The 17,934-nt window shown below is 42.8% G+C and overlaps 1 protein-coding gene across 1 annotated transcript in view; it reads left to right on the forward strand.

Annotated features, from left to right (window-relative positions):
- The window catches only part of LOC106583602 (pleckstrin homology domain-containing family G member 4B), a 76,559-nt gene that overhangs the window by 23,375 nt on the left and 35,250 nt on the right, over positions 1 to 17,934 (forward strand). Inside the window, exons 2-6 of the mRNA XM_014167971.3 lie at positions 5,550 to 5,747; positions 6,679 to 8,278; positions 9,652 to 9,858; positions 10,040 to 10,163; positions 12,989 to 13,082. Of these exons, the coding sequence (XP_014023446.3) occupies positions 5,550 to 5,747; positions 6,679 to 8,278; positions 9,652 to 9,858; positions 10,040 to 10,163; positions 12,989 to 13,082 (2,223 nt within the window). The remainder of the gene's footprint in view (positions 1 to 5,549; positions 5,748 to 6,678; positions 8,279 to 9,651; positions 9,859 to 10,039; positions 10,164 to 12,988; positions 13,083 to 17,934) is intronic.

Below are 17,934 nucleotides of genomic sequence, written 5' to 3' on the forward strand. Positions count from 1 at the left end.
CTTTCTAACAGACACAAAGATTTCATGTAATTAGTAACTATCGATGGAGGTTCAATACAACCATAAGTGTTATTATTGTATTTTTTATCCACGTCCTGTTGGTGTAATGTACTAATAATGTGAGCACAACTGCAAAGCCATACCTCGACCGACATTAACATAATGGTCAAAGTAAAACCTTGTTTATATCATGTAGAACAGTGTTTTTTAGATGATTCCTGAGGGACGGACTCATGTTTGTTTGAGCCAGCACTAACAAACCTAATCCAACTAATCAGGAGCTTGGTGATTATTATTTGAAACAGGTGTTAGTCCTAGGCTAGAACAAAACATTTGAGCACCGTGCAGGAATGGATTGAGAAATGCTGCTGTATAATGCACAGTGTGTTTTGCTCATGAGGGAAGTGCATTAGCAGGTTATCATACATTATCATTTAGCATATCTTTTGAGTCATCTGGCATATATTAGCATAGCATATGTTAGCGTATCTCTCCCTCAGCCAGTGTGAGGCCTTTGAAGATGTTGGAGGCCTGTTTACCCTAGACCTCCCAGTGGCCTTGGCTAAGCCAGAGAGCTAAATCAGGTCAGGTCTAAAAACAGTCATTGCGGGGTTGGAGATCAACACAGAGGGGAACTTTGAACTGTGAGAGCTAGCATACTTTTTCTGCATCTCTGTGCTGAGATATCCTATCTAATCCAATATACAGTACACTGTGCAAGTATGAAACGTGGACCAAAGCTGCCAACTGCCTGTGCAAAATATGCGAGTTCTCTCTCAGTCCTAGACAAAGCCAATAGCATATTCAAGTCAAATACACATGACAGGCCTACAGACCTAGAGCTCAGCTGCATTCAGATGAAATAGGAATCCAGTCTTGAAAATCCATGGAATTTCCAGGTAACTGTTTTCAGGTAGCATGGTCACGAATACACACTAAAACCAACAATTAGGCTGCGTTTTCACAGGCAGCCCAATTGTAATACTTTTTTCAGTAATTGGAATTTTGATCAATCAGATCAGCTCTGAAAAAGATCTGATGTTTAAAGATCTGATGTCATTGGTCAAAGAACCAATTAGTGGGAAAGAAGATCAGAATTGGGCTGCATGTGTAAACGCAGCCATAGCAATCCAAATAGTAAATGAACTACGTAAATCTGACCAATTGTGTCCAATTGTCTGAAAACAATTGGTCAGATTTATGTAGCTCATTACCAATCACATCATGTTATTCTGTATTCTGATTGGTCCTTGAATCCATAGGAAGCCCATTTGTAAAGGTATAAAAGCTTTTTCTCTGTAAAAAGGATATGGGAGGATATGGGAGTGTTCCTTTCACTATATTCAACCATATTATCAGTCTTTGGCTTTTTGGATATGTCTAGGCTTCTAAAGGCTTAACAATATTAGGCTTAACAATATTCAAAGCATCTGTCAACGATCTATACAAAATACTCTGTCAAAGTGGAAGACAAATTCTAACATTTGTAAAATATGAATGAAAAATAAAACACTAATATACTATATCTCGATTAGATAAGTATTCAACCCGTGTAGTGGAGGGTATGCACACTTATTTTTGAGTGGGCATTACATGTACTCACTTCTTAATCCCCACGATGCGCATCAAAGTAGCCATATCAATTAATAAGGCTGGTAGCAAAGTTTAGAATGTTGAGCTTAAAATGTTGATAAACTATTATTTATTCACATTTTAGGTGCAGCAATTTGCACACAGGCATTAGGCTTACACGCAAATGTTCCAAAAACAATTTGCAGATAAACACTGTTCTAAAATGCGCGACACACATGCAAGCAGTTTCATGGACAGATATGGAAATATCCATTAGAAATTTAGAAAGAGGGGCGTTCTAAAGATGCAACAACTATCATGGGTTGGATAGTGACTTTGGCTGCCAGACAATGAAAGAAAGTTGAAAGAAAACCAATAGAACAAGAGAATGCATAATGAGGAAGTTTTTATAAAATAACTGCCTCCACATTTCTATGGTGGGATTTTGGCAATAGGCTACTTTGAAGCAAGGTGAGACATGCCTCATAATATGAAGAAAATCTTCCAGGTTTCAAACAAGGAACAGGAACAATATAGCGATGCTAATGATAGGCCTGACCGTCTTCTGGCAGATGGAAAGGCTTTCCCAAAAACCTTCTCTATTAACCTTCTCTATTAACCTGGCAGAATGATATCATGATTATTTGCATCAATCCAGTGGTCATTTGTTTTGCAAACTCCATCTCAGTGCTACAGAAACATCACTAACCAAACAACAGTGCTAGGTGCCTGTGCACTTGAATTAAAGTAACTACACTCAAAAATCACAATTTCTTAGATTTTCCCCAGACCTCAAAAATAGTCTCCTAATGTGGTTTAAGCATTGTTATGGACTTAGAACATCCAATTTTGTTGTTTTTCTTTGAGAACAAAAACCTGAAAACATATCTAAATGTGCCTACTTCCACAGTACAGCTTGGGTTGGGATTTGTCATATGGGATTCATCATTTTAGGTCATTCATAGTGTACGTTACTGTTTTCATATAATTTTTCACACAGGACGCCTTTCCTTCGTCTGGCAGGCAACTAGGTACCCACTTGTCCAGGCACATCTACACAACTGTTGTACCCCCTGAGTCATTACATGTTATATTCACCTTTACCAGCGATTACAGCTGTGAGTCTTTCTGGGTAAGTCTCTAAGAGCTTTCCGCACCTGGACTGTACAACATTAGTCCATTATTCTTTTTGCAGTTCTTTAAGCTCTGTCAAATTGGTTGTTGATCATTGCTAGTCAACCATTTTCAGGTCTTGCCGTATATTGTCCAGCAGATTTAAGTCAAAATTGTAACTCGTCCACTCAGGAACATTCACTGTCTTCTTGGTAAACAACTCCAGTGTAGCTTTGGCCTACTGTTTTAGGTTATTGTCCTGCTGAAAGGTGAGTTAATCTCCCAGTGTGTGGTGAAAAGCAGACTGAACCAGGTTTTCCTCTAGGATTTTGCCTGTGATTAGTTCCATTCGTTTCTTTTTTATCCTGAAAAACTCTCTGGTCCTTAACAATTACAAGGGTACCCATAACATGATGCAGCCACCACTATGCTTTAAAATATGGAGGGTGGTACTCAGTAGTGTGGTGTGTTGGATTTGACTCAAACGTAACACTTTGTATTAAGGACAAAGTTTATTGCTTTGCCACATTTTTTGCAGTATTACTTTAGTGCCTTGTCGCAAACAGAATGAATGTTTTGGAATATGTTTATTCCGTACAAGATTTATTCTTTTCACTCTGTTAATTAGGTTAGTATTGTGGAGTAACTACAATCAAATCAAATCAAATGTATTTATATAGCCCTTCTTACATCAGCTGATATCTCAAAGTGCTGTACAGAAACCCAGCCTAAAACCCCAAACAGCAAGCAATGCAGGTGTAGAAGCACGGTGGCTAGGAAAAACTCCCTAGAAAGGCCAAAACCTAGGAAGAAACCTAGAGAGGAACCAGGCTATGAGGGGTGGCCAGTCCTCTTCTGGCTGTGCCGGGTGGAGATTATAACAGCACATGGCCTAGATGTTCAAATGTTCATAAATGACCAGCATGGTCAAATAATAATAATCATAGTAGTTGTCGAGGGTGCAACAAGTCAGTAACACAAGAGTAAGTGTCAGTTGGCTTTTTCATAGCCGATCTTTGAGAGTATCTCTACCGCTCCTGCTGTCTCTAGAGAGTTGAAAACAGCAGGTCTGGGACAGGTAGCACGTCCGGTGAATAGGTCAGGGTTCCAGCAGGTTGTTGATCCATCCTAAGTTTTCTCCTATCACAGCCATTAAACTCTGTAACAGTTTTAAAGTCACCATTGGTCACCTGAGAGGTTTTCATTCCTCTCCAGCAAATGAGTTAGGAAGGATGCCTGTATATTTGTAGTGACGGTGTATTGATACACCATCCAAAGTGTAATTAATAAATTCACCATGCTCAAAGGGATATTTATTCAATGTCAGGTTTTTTACCCATCTACCAATAGGTGCCTTTCTTTGCAAAGCATTGGAAAACCACCCTGGTCTTTGTGATTGAATCTGTTTGAAATTCACTGCTCAACTAAGGAACCTGTACACCATTGGTTCCCAACCTTTTTTGAGTTAATGTACTGTACTGCAACTGAATTTTGCTCTGCCTGGAGTACCCCTGAAGTATCCCCTCATGTGCAGTATGCTGGTAAATGAGTCTTCTCAAGTACCGTCTGTGGATAGGCCAAGTACCCGCAGGGGTCCTAGTACCCCTGGTTGGGAACCACTGCTGTGCACAATGGAAAGCATCACCACATTCGGGACTACTTGACAGTATACTACTTTTTCAGGTGGGACAATGTCTAACAAACTTTGATTTTGGCGGGCAACATCCCTTTTAAACTCCCCGATTGCTTCTGTGTGTTTTGTTTGTACTATTCTCCACAGGTGGTCCAAGGAGCAGAAAGCAGAGCGCAACCCTGGATAAATTTGGCCTAGTTCTTATTGCCGTGACTATCTAAAACAGACATATGTAGCATAGCATATACTGTATGTAGTAAAACTACCCTCATGCCTGACGTTAGTGCACAACTATGTGCGTTTACACAACTTCTTCTCTGTGGGGACCTGTAATGTGAAGGAGACCATACATTTATTGGTTCTCTCACTCAGACCATGACTCTTCCCCTGCTTGAAGAGTACCAGCTTAAATTAGGTGCATTTTGGAAGGACATGAAACACAGAGCTAAGCATACCCAGAGCATGCCAAAGGCTTTCTGACTAGTTTAGTTCCCCACTCAAACAAAAACCTTGATCTTCTAAAACGTCCGTTTTTAATTTCCCTCAAACTAAAAATGAAGTCAGAGAGTGAAATGGTTACATTTTAGGGGAATGTTTTGGTTTTGGGGCATTGTTCCTTCTTTGCAGCATTCCAATCACATTTTGATGATGTTGATGATTATGCTGAATATGAAGACACAACTAGACAATGCCCCTAAAATTATATCCATACAGTTTACTTCAAAGTTCAACATTTTTGGGTTGCTGACGCTAAAGGAATATTGCTTTGAGGTATTCCAGAGGGCCCGGCGCAGGGGTAAAAGCCAAGAAAGATATCTGTCCTGTGGCTTTACGTTTACAGATTATCTATCTTTTTGGACGTTCTACGGTTATGTGGACTTTCTTCAAACAAACCGGCGCTGTCAACACTAGTGAAGGTCAAAATATACAGTCACCTCTGAAACTATTCACATACACACATAGGCGCACACACACAGACACACAGGAACACACACACACACATATTTTGGGATTTGCACTCTGGCAAACATACCTGCATTGCGTTCCAATTGCTGCAATGAAAAGGGTCAGGGTACAATTGCATTATCATTCACTCTTTGGTCATGCGTTCCAATCCTATATGAAAGTGAAATGAAATTAATTTTATGTTTGAACTTGTTGATGTGGAAGTTGACTTAAAACTAAAACATTCCTCTATCGCTCTCACTCACTCTCTTTCTCTTCTCACTAGAATCCAGAATCCCTGGACTCGTCCATTCAGAGTGCCCTGTCGGCCCTGTTCCCGCCCTTCGAGGCCACAGCGCCCACCGTCCTCAGTCAGCTGTTCAGGACCATCGAGGAGCGATACCGCGGTGATGCGCTGCACTGCCTGCTGGACTTTCTCATTCCGTCCAAACACCTCCTGGAGATCGTGCAGCAGGCGGCGTGTGTGAGTACACACACACACACACACACACACACACACACACACACACACACACACACACACACACACACACACACACATACTTACATAGATAAGGATACAAACAAATGCATATATTCACACTCACACACACACACACACAAACACACATAGACACAGAAAAACACACACACCTCTATCTCTCTCAGACAGACACACACACAGAGAGAGAGAGAGAGAGAGAGAATAGATGGAGCAACTTGACAGTAACAGTAAAACCGCAGAGGTTTACAACTGAGGTTCTAACTGTATCTCAGCAAAAAGAGATCAACAAAAGCTGTTCTTTATACTTCATCAATTCCAAATTCTATTATTTTCTGTGGTTGCTAGCCAGACACGCAACTGAGCTGACATCGCTCAGCAAAGGATTATATTTTATTGTTTTTATTGTAAAAAAGAAAACAGTCTAGAATACCAGGCATTTGTCTTATTGGAAGCTCAATAACAGTCTGGTTTAGGCCAGAATCAGTTTTCCATAACCACAGTTCAGTAGTGTACTCACATAAAGGTGAATTTAAGGTGAAATTAATGGTGAATCTATCCTTCCCTCATTGCATTCCAGTCTGTCAAATGCAATTTAAAGTAGACATAAGCCTGATTTGTTTTGGATTCTAGTCTCCTCACATGGCACATGTTACATAGCTTAAGTGTACCCCTAGTGGGCACCCCGGGAATTTAAATGATGGATTATTTATATTTTTTCTTCTAGTCCAGCATTAACACACCTGATTAAACTAATCAAGGGTGTTGATAATTGGTTGAGTTGCACTGGTGCTGGGCTGGAACAAAAAAGTGCAGTCCTACCGCAGGACTAATGACTAAAAAGTACTGACCTAAGAAATCGTAAATCCATGCAACTTACCCCCCTCTCCAACCTCTCCCTTCCTCTCCCCAGGCTGCGTACTCTGATGTGCTTTTCCGTTGTGAGGGCTGGCCCCTATGCCTCCGCGACAGGACCGTGATCCAGCTGGCCTCACTCAACCCTCTTCTGCTGCGCCCCGGAGACTTTTACCTGCAGGTGGAGCCCTTTGGAGAACAGGCAGCCCGCATCGTCCTCAAAAGTCTCTTGGAGGAGGGCTGCCGTGAGGTGGAGGAGACCCCCATCCCCGAGACCTCTTACCCGTGCATCTTTACCCTTGACTGGCTGAGGGAGGTGAACGACGGCCGCCATGGCACCCCACTATCCCGCTGCCTGCTTTCCACCGACCAGGGAGTGATGAAGGTGCCCTGGGCACAAGTGGCCATTCCAGAGTTTCTGGACAAGCCCAAGACCATTACTACACCAAGTGTTATCCGTGACGTTCTGTTTGAGCCGACGGCGTTGCAGATTCCCTCCTCTTCCGACTCTACTTCTTCCGCCCTTTCCCTAGAGACCATGATCCTTCCTGCCAGGGACGGGATCTCTGTGTCTTTGAGACTCATGGATGGTACCTCGAAACTAATCAAGGGGGACCATGAAAAACCGGTTCCCAAACTGTGTGCCAAATCACTCGTCAAGCCTGTGGGCTGGGTGTCGCCTAACACCTGGGACACCAGCAGGAACTACCGCGAGGTCGAAGGTGACTACGTGGATTTAGTGGAGTTCGCCAAGGAGAAAGAGTCTCTTACGGGATGCAGTAAGACTCCCAACTCTTCTACTCCCCCTTTGTTCAAACCAGTCAGGCCCCCTCCCCCTGTACCGCTCATGATCAGCACCCCCTGTGGGCGCACCCTCAGATTTTCAGAAGAGCCTTGCATGCCATGCAGCCAGAGGAGGCTAGGTCAGGAGCCTAGTGGGCAGGAACTAAAATGCAGGTACAGGGACTCCTACCTGGCAGCTCTGCGCAACCCAGTTCCCTTTGAAAGGGGGAGCGTAGGTCTGCTAGCTGCTCTGGAGGAGTCTGGCCCCTGTGAAGGGGAGGAGATGGGCTTCAAAGGTCATGCCAGAGGTCCGGGTCAGGACCCCAGGGAGTGCTGTAACCACTATAAGGAGCCTATTGAAGGTCACGAGCCACACCAACATGGACACTTCGGTAAGGAACCCCCATTGAACCTAAATCACATACCACACAAATCCATCGAACCTGCCATAACTCACAAACCAGGAAAAAATACTAAAGAAACTCAAATCATCCATAAACTGTGCCAAGGGGAACCCCATCTTCAGACACACTTCATGGCCCATCAAATGGGACCTGACCCAAAGGTAGCGTTACCTCCAGCAATCTCGCACCCGGTCATGGTTGATGCATGCGAGTGTGACTACACCTCCAAGCCAATTTGGAACCCGGAGGCAGTGAAAACCATTGGTAAACACAAAACCAAGCCCAGGTCACTATCCACCGTGTCTGAGAGGGCCAGAGGAAGTCCTCTGGTCCATAAACTGAACAACAGGAGCCACAGTGACATCTGCCCAGAGATGATTCCCCCCAGTTCCCAGGTGATGCAATGTAAGAAAGGCACGGCCTTTGGCCCGATGTCCCCCAAGCTGGACAGACAGCAGTCTGCCAAGAAAGGTAAGAGTGTATGTCTATGTACAGCATCCATATTAGAACGTCTCTCATTTGTCAGATGAAATTTCCTCAGTTATCAGTTTTCAGATGTAACAACTGGAAGTTTTGTCTGACAGCTGAGTGACTTCAACATATGAATGCTGTATCTGTGACCACTGTGAGAACTAACCATTTAATAACATGTTTAAAGCGACGTTGATGTTGTTTGGGATAACAACAGATTTTGAATTAAATGAGCCTATACTTGCATTGAGTTGGCAATGAATTGAATCCTAGATACAGTGTCAGTAGATTTTTACTGCTCTGCAATTGTATGAGATTAATGTTTTGTATTTCCCGAGGGTCGAAATACCCCACACACAGAATTGCAACATTTAGGCTATAGTATTGTTGTACCACATTCAGCATACTGTCTTGCTTCATAAAAAGTGCATGTTTCAAATGGACACTGAAACCATCTCTGTGTACACCAACTAATTTAAACTCAACATTGACCCTTTTTGCTGAAGAGAGTGTGCTGTGTCAAAGGTCAGAGGATGCCATAAAGAGGTTCCCTATGATGTAGGGGTCCGGGGTGAATATGATGTTCCTGGGGGGGGGGGGATTCCAATTCCCCCTCCCCTGCTCTCTGGTTTGTTCTCCTGGGCAGAATGGCTGCAATCACTTAATTCCAGATACCAAGGGAAAAGGACAGAAATAGCTCTTATAAGGCTGTACTATGAGAAGGGGCCATTAGGCCAGTGTCCATTGGCTATGGTAGTAAACATGACATTCCTTTAATGGAGAGAAACAGTTCCTGTTCCCTAAGCACTCACAAGGGCCCTATCAAGGACACTGTTAGTGAGCTAGGGAGGAAGGAGAGTGCACTGTCCCCATTTCTTATTACGTACTTCCTCCCTACACCCTCACAAGGGCACTCAGAGGTCTGTAGACATGTTTGTCAGAGACTATTGGACTGGTAAGGGAGAGGGAGCACAGACAAGCCTTTGTTGGCTCTGGAAGAAGTTAGAATGCTAGAAATCAAAGCCAGGCTTAACAGCATCAAAGTGTTTGGCTACGGTGAGAGAGCATGTCCAACGCAAGGCTGTGAATTGCGTAAATGTGGCGCGTAAGGATAAGGTTTGCATGAAAGACTCCATTGAGATTTATCTCCGAAAAAAGAAATGCTCCCAGTGCTAAAAGACCAAAGGTCACTGAACAGGATATACAGTGAATACAGTAAAGAATAGTGTCAGAATTATTTTTTCTCAAAACAATTTGACCAGGAAGACTTTACAGTAGAGCACTGTTCTTCAACCCTGTGTGTTTCGCAAACCGTGTCTATCTTCCTGGTTAAATTGAAATTCAAATGATCTGTCATTTCTTTTCACCACAAGATCCCCAGACTGGCAAAGTTGAAACGCGGACTATTGCACCCCCCAACAGACCTGACACCAAACCCCAGAGCCCAAAAACGAAGCCCTCAGCGTCCCCCATCCAACCCCCCTCCCCCATATCCAGTTCTCATCCATCTCCCTCCACCCAACACTCCATTTTCAGAAGCATCAGCGGCCTGCTTCACATGGGCATTGTCAGTCTGCCAGGTACAGTGTTTGTTCTGCATTGTGTTTAGTGTTATCCAGTGTTGTCCAATAACAAACACTCATTTTCGTTTTCAGTTGAAAAGCGTGTTGCTATGGTCTGCCCTTATGAATACGACCCTGGTCCACACTTTTCTCCATCTAACCTCTCCATGACACCCGCTCTTGTCTCCTCAACCTCCAGGGAGCAGAGACAGGGTGGGCAGGGCTGTGCTGGAGGTCCATGGGGACAGGCAGGGCTGGACATCTCCTCTGCTGTCCGCCCATGAGGTGTGCAAAGTGCTACTCTACCTCCACTTCATCCCCAGGTAATACCAATCAATCCCTAATCATCTTTGGTGATAGTTCAAGGGAGTTTACTGTATGGGATTTTGTATAGGGTGTGGGTGATCAACTAGTCTGGTCTGCCCACCCTTACCTTACTATAATATCCAGTCATGCATGTGTTGTGTCCTTTTACTAGACATTGAAAACACATTGTGTGAGATGACCTACGAAATTAATGACATGGAAATTTGAATTTTACATTGTTTGGAAATAATTTAAGTGACCCTCTCAGCACTTTCTAGTGCAAGTTGTCAAAACATTCCAGTGATGGATTTTTGGTTATATTGTTTAACCAAAGGGGGGCAGTAAAACATTACTGTACATGTCTCACACACGCCTAGTGCTTGAGCCCTATTTGAATACTCTATTAATGCATCCTTCCTTCTTTCCTTCCTTCCTTCCTTCCTTGAAGTAATCACTGACCTGACATGGTTTGTGGACTCTACATTTACATTTTTGTCATTTATAAGACGTTCTTATCCAGAGAGACTTACAGTGCATTCATCTTACAGTAAGATAGCTTTAAAAAAAAAATGTATTTAACCTTTATTTAACTAGGCACGTCAGTTAAGAACAAATTCTCATTTACAATGACGGCCTACCAAAAGGCAAAAGACCTCCTGCGGGGATGGGGGCTGGGATAAAATAAATAAGTAAATAAAAAAATAACATGGAAATATTGGACAAAACACACATCATGACAAGAGAGACAAAACAACACTACATAAAGAGAAACCTAAGACAACAACATAGCAAGGCAGCAACACATGACAACACAGCATGGTAGCAACTATAGCTAGGTGAGACAACCACATATCACAGTCGTAGTAAGTAGATTTTTCCTCAATAAAGAAGCTATCACCAATGCCGGTGCTAGTAGTGCATGTTTTTATTTAATTTTTTTAATCGTTTAGCTTTACCCCCAGCTGACATGGTCTCGCAGCTAGGACTGTTTAAAGGCCAAATGTCGTCATAATACATATTTTACAGTCTAATCTGTTTACACAGCTTTAATAATGGACACACTTTGAAGTTCAAGGTGACGGCTGCCTGGTTAAACAGATAGGCCCTTTAATGTTGTTGCCTTTATGTCCCTCATTTAACCCTTTATGATGCATCCAATCCTGACAAACCACAATGACTGCCAACTGTCTGGTATGCATGCTTTTAAAGAACAGAGGGGAAGGTGGGGGCTTGAGTGGGGGTACTCTCTGTGTGTGTGAGAGCTAATTATCAAAATCCAGAAAAGCGCCATTCAGTTCTACAACCACCTAAAAGGAAGCAATTCCCAAACCTTCCATAACAAAGCCATCACCTACAGAGAGATTAACCTGGAGATAAACCTGCCCCCTAAGCAAGCTGGTCCTGGGACTCTGTTCACAAACACAAACATGCCCCAGGACAGCAACACAATTAGACTCAACCAAATCATGAGAAAACAAAAATATAATTACTTGAAACATTGGAAAGAATGTACCAAAAAAACAGAGCAAACTAGAATGCTATTTGGCCCTAAACAGAGAGTACACAGTGGCAGAATACCTTACCAATGTGACTGACCCAAAATTAAGGAAACCTTTGACTATGTACAGGCTCAGTGAGCATAGCCTTGCTATTGAGAAAGGCCGCCGAAGGCAGAGCTGGCTCTCAAGAGAAGACAGGCCATGTGCACACTGCCCACAAAATGAGGTGGGAACTGAGCTGCACTTCCTAACCTCCTGCCAAATGTATGACCATATTAGAGAGACATATTTTCCTCAGATTACACAGACCCACAAAGATTTAGAAAATAAACCCAATTTTGATTAACTCCCATATCTATTGTGTGAAATACATTTACATTTACATTTAAGTCATTTAGTAGACGCTCTTATCCAGAGCGACTTACAAATTGGTGCATTCACCTTATGATATCCAGTGGAACAACCACTTTACAATAGTGCATCTAAATCTTTTAAGGGGGGGGGGGGTTAGAAGGATTACTTTATCCTATCCTAGGTATTCCTTAAAGAGGTGGGGTTTCAGGTGTCTCCGGAAGGTGGTGATTGACTCCGCTGTCCTGGCGTCGTGAGGGAGCTTGTTCCACCATTGGGGTGCCAGAGCAGCGAACAGTTTTGACTGGGCTGAGCGGGAACTGTGCTTCCTCAGAGGTAGGGAGGCGAGCAGGCCAGAAGGGGATGAACGCAGTGCCCTTGTTTGGGTGTAGGGCCTGATCAGAGCCTGAAGGTACGGAGGTGCCGTTCCCCTCACAGCTCCGTAGGCAAGCACCATGGTCTTGTAGCGGATGCGAGCTTCAACTGGAAGCCAGTGGAGAGAGCGGAGGAGCAGTGTGCAATCACAGCAGCAACATTTGTGACCTGTTACCACAAGAAAAGGGAAACCAGTGAAGAAAAAACACCATTATAAATACAACCTATATTTATGTTTATTTATTTTCCCCTTTGTACTTTGACTATTTGCTAATCATTACAACACTGTATATATACATAATATGACATTTGAAATCTCTTTATTCTTTTGAAACTTTTGTAAATGTAATGTTTACAGTTATTTTTGTATGGCTTATTATCTACTTCACTTGCTTTGGTAATGTAAACGTATGTTTCCCATGCCAATAAAGCCCTTAAATTGAATTGAGCGAGAGACCCTTTGAATTGAGGGGGGGGGGGGGGCTGAAGAGGGAGAGGAGAGGTGAGGTGAAACCACTAAAACCACTGAAATGACACCTCAATCAGGTAAAGTGAGAGAATGCCAAGATAGTGTGAACAACTTTCTAACATGCCCCAACTCACTTGTATTTTCCTAGAAAAGAGGTGCGGGACCTGGGAATGACAGTGGTGATCGATGCCAGGAAGAAACCTCCTCCCTCCTTCTTCTACAAAGCCCTACTGATGGTTCAGGTTAGGAAAATAAGAGTAATTCCTTCACATTATTAACATTTACATTTTACATTTAAGTCATTTAGCAGACGCTCTTATCCAGAGCGACTTACAAATTGGTGCATTCACCTTATGATATCATTAAGAGTCAACTGTCAAACTATAATCCATCTGCCGATCTAGATTCTGAGATAAAGAGTTGATAGTGGGGTGTCATACCATGAGGTATCTAGTTACTGGGTGTTAAAGGTCATGAACAGTCATGTTTTTCATGAAATTGTATGATATTTGAAGGGAACCAGATTAAAGTATGATGACCAAAGTATGAAAAATGACAGTTGCTTCTACATTGATAAAGTTTGACCATAAAGTTACTGGTCCCTTCCCCCATGCCAAACACTTGGATTCATTTTAAAGAAGACAAGGTGACATCACCTTAACTTTCATTTTAATACACCAATGGCAACATGATATTCGCTTACCTAATTTAAATAAGTACCGCCTTGTGAACAACATCAGAGAATTATTGGTTGCAGAGGGGTGTGGTTTATATTGCTAGATAGCTACTCTACTGGTGCAAAGAATTTGACTGTAGGATGTCAGCCGTTGTGACCCATTTCAGGAAACTAGGCATATGTTGCGGGTCACTACTTCACAGGAGAGCCGTTTGAACGTAAACTTTTTTTTAAAAATCAAAATGCGTTTTTTTTGGCAGAAATGCCTTCTGGAACATGTGAACTTTCATGTGCCTTAATAATAAACTTGTATGCCATCTGTAAATACAAATACAATTGTTAAATTAAGAGCCTAGTTGATTTTGCCACAGAAAAAGGCAGAAACCTTCCCGCTACCCATGATTGGCTGAGATAATGAGTGGGCTGGACATGCCGAGAGTTTAGTTTGGATCGGTCTGCCATATAGCATGATTCTGTCTATTTGAGCTGGTCTGTATGTCTAGGTAATCCTCTCTAAATCTAGGTAATCCTCTCTAACGCAGCTTTAAAAAAGAAATTGTATTGTGTAGTAAAACTGCATAAGCCCAATGTGAAGTTAAAGTGTCCTGTTAGCTAGCTAACGTTAGCTGGCTGGCTTACTAGCTAACATTACGTGTATGGTCTCCACTTTCTGGAGGACCGAGTTTTGAAATCAGTGGAATTCGAGTATGATAGCTAAGGAGATGGAGAAAACACCTGTCTCCAGATTACATCTTCAAACTAAGGGCAACCATGGCATCTGACAGGACATGCGTACATCAATGATGCATACGGGTAAGATAGTCTAGCTAGCTATATTTTCAGATATTACACGTTTTTAATTTTGACAGAAAGTGGTTTCATTTCAAGTTAAAGTGTACTGTTAGAAAGCTAATGTTAGCTGGCTGGCTCGCTAGCTAACGTTACTTGTAGGATCTTATTATTCATATCTCAGACCCATTTGCTTGACTAGTTATAGCCTAATGTTAGCTAGCTAACATGGGACCTGGTTGGTTAGCTACCTGCAGATTCATGCAGGGTTGGGATTAGGGTTCATTGTTTACCTAGCTAGCTAGCTAGCTACATGTCTTAACAAAAGACTCTCATCTGAGTGTGCCGGAGTGTAGAATAACTGATGAATTTACAAACGTTCAACACCTGTTGAATATGGCCGGTGTCAGTAAACGTCGGCAAAAAGCGTAATTAAATTGTTGCAAGCAGCACAGTTACAGTCACCAACGCTCTGGATAACACGAAAACAGCCTAACCAGCTCTGCTAGGGCGAGTAAAATAGTCAGAGTGGGGTGTTCTCTCATTATGTGTCTGGAAGAAAGCTAGCAAGCTAGTCAATGTTAGCCAGTTAGCTTGGATGCTTGACTGCCGTTGTGTGGTCAGAACGACCCTACTCCTCGGCCAGAGTGTCCAGTGTGCGCTTGAATGCTCCGAGAGCGAAATGCTCTCAATTTACGAACGGAAAATCTGACAGCACAGTTGCAGTCACCAATGCTCTGGATAACATAACAGCCTAACCAGCTTTGGTAGGGTGAGTAATGTTCAGTGAGCTGTTCTCTCATGTCTGGAAGTAGCTAGGTTGTTTGGTTACCTGACTACTTTTTTAATTACATTTTAAATTTTTGTATTATTATTATTATGAACAAAACAAATACAAAAACAGAAATATACAAACAAGAGTACATAAACCTAACAGACAGGTGTATTACATATCGAGATACATTTTTTTTCAATTTGGGTAGGGCTAAAGCTTAAGAGAAGAAGGTCTCTCCAGTAGTAGTACCTAAATATTCAAAGGCTATTTTCTCAAAAGTGAGTTTACAGGTTTATTAACTTTCAAAGCAAAATTACTTTCCATTTGTTCCTCAACTGTAGTGTATGATATACCATGTTGTAGCTCTGAGTCTCTACTTTTATCCAATGTAAAACACACAATTTCAAATTTTGCTACATAAGACCGATTTGAGCCGGTCGGTCACAAATATAATTAAAACTTACCCTGTTCATCTATGGCAAAGATACTTATATGCAATGTTCCCTCACATTTTTTTCGGCACTGAGCTAATTTCAGATATGCTGAGTGCAAACTTGAACGTTGTGAAAAATCTGTGCAACTTCCAGCGTGTGTTTCCTGTGAATACTGATGCTGTACCCGCTTTAAGTTACAGTTTTAACAGTGGCCAAGTAGGCTACTGTGGCTATTTGATAATTATGTAGACCTACCAGGGTGGCCTTACCATCAAAAATAGTGGAGAAAATGCATCACATAACATTTTAACATGAAAATAGCTGTTCTATCATTCAGCCTACAGTAGCAGTCAATGTGTGGTGTTCAATGTAGGCCTACATTCCATGAGACTTCTGGAAAAAAAATATGCAGGGTTTGACATTAACCTGTTTATTCACTAGTCCTTCAGACAAGGAGGTGACTGAAAATGTTGTTGTGTTGTTTGAGAAAGAAAACACTTTGCAAAATAAAATGCATTATTATTCCCATACCATTATTACAAAGAATCAGACAAATTACGCTACCATCTGCCTATTGGCTACTTAGCTTATTCGAGCCTGTCTCAAATTGACCCTTTGAGACAAAAAAAGCTCTTTACCTGACTAGCATTTCAAAGATGGAAATGTACACGTGTGGTGCTCTTGTAGGAAGCAATCATTCCCCAATTGATGACTATAAATGATCTATAACTGGGCTAATAACTCGCCAACTAAATCAAATCAAATCAAATTGTATTTGTCACATGCGCCGAATACAACAGGTGTAGACCTTACAGTGAAATGCTAACTTACAAGCAAGCCTTAACCAGCAATGCAGTTTTAAGAAAATACCTAAAAAATAGTAAGAGATAAGAATAACAAATGATTAAAGAGCAGCAGTATATAACAATAGCGGGGCTATAAACAAGGGGTACCGGTACAGAGTCAATGTGCGGGGGCAACGGTGTCGAGGTAATTGACGTAATATGTACATGTAGGTAGAGTTATTAAAGTGACTATGCATAGATAATAACAGAGAGTAGCAGCAGCGTTCCGGGGGGGGCTCTTGGACCTAGACTTGGCGCTCCGGTACCGCTTACCGTGCAGAAGCAGAGAGAACAGTCTATGACTAGGGTGGCTGGAGTCTTTGACAATTTTTAGGGTCTTCCTTTGACACCGCCTGGTATAGCAGGAAGTTTGATCCCGGTGATGTACTGGGCCGTACGCACTACCCTCTGTAGTGCCTTGCGGTCGGAGACCGACCAGTTGCCATTCCTGGCAGTGATGCAACCTGTCAGGGTGCTCTCGATGGTGTAGCTGTAAAACCTTTTGAGGAGGACCCATGCCAAATCTTTTCAGTCTCCTGAGGGGGAATAGGTTTTGTCGTGCCCTCTTAACGACTGTCTTGGTGTGCTTGGACCATGTTTGTTGGTGATGTAGACACCAAGGAACTTGAAGCTCTCAACCTGCCCCACTACAGCCCTGTCAATGAGAATGGGGGCGTGCTCGGTCCTCCTTTTCCTGTCGCCCACAATTATCTCCTTTGTCTTGATCACATTGAGGGAGAGGTTGTTGTCCTTGAACCACACAGTCAGGTCTCTGACCTCCTCACTATAGTCTCATCATTGTCGGTGATCAGGCCTACCACTGTTGTGTCATCAGCAAATGTAATGATGGTGTTGGAGTTGTGCCTGGCCGTGCAGTCATGTGTGAACAGGGAGCACAGGAGGGGACTGAGCATGCACCACTGATGGGCCCCAGTGTTGAGGATCAGCATGGCGGACGTGTTGTTACCTACCCTTACCACCTGGGGGCGGCTCGTCAGGAAGTTCAGGATCCAGTTGCAGAGGGAGGTGTTTAGTCCCAGGGTCCTTAGCCTAGTGATGAGCTTTAGTCAATGAATAGCATTCTCACATAGGTGTTCCTTTGTCCAGGTGTGAAAGGGCAGTGTGGAGTGCAATAGAGATTGCATCATCTGTGGATCTGTTGTTGAGGTATGCAAATTAGAGTAGGTCTAGGGTTTCTGGGATAATGGTGTTGATGTGAGCTATGACCAGCCTTTCAAAGCATGTCATGGCTACAGATGTGAGTGCTACGGGTTGGTAGTTGTTTCGGCAGGTTACCTTAGTGTTCTTAGGCACAGGGACTATGGTGGTCTGCTTGAAACATGTTGGTATTACAGACTCAAACAGGGAGAGGTTGAAACTGTTAGTGAAGACACTTGCCAGTTGGTCAATGCATGCTCGGAGTACACGTCCTGGTAATCCGTCTGGCCCTGCGGCCTTGTTAATGTGGACCTGTTTAAAGGTCTTACTCACATCGGCTGCAGAGAGCGTGATCACACAGTCGTCCGGAACAGCTGATGCTCTCATGCATGTTTTAGTGTTACTTGCCTCGAAGCG

This window comes from Salmo salar, chromosome 22 (assembly GCF_965601325.2).
Source record: "Salmo salar chromosome 22, fSalSal1, whole genome shotgun sequence".
Classification (NCBI taxonomy): Eukaryota; Metazoa; Chordata; class Actinopteri; order Salmoniformes; family Salmonidae; genus Salmo; species Salmo salar.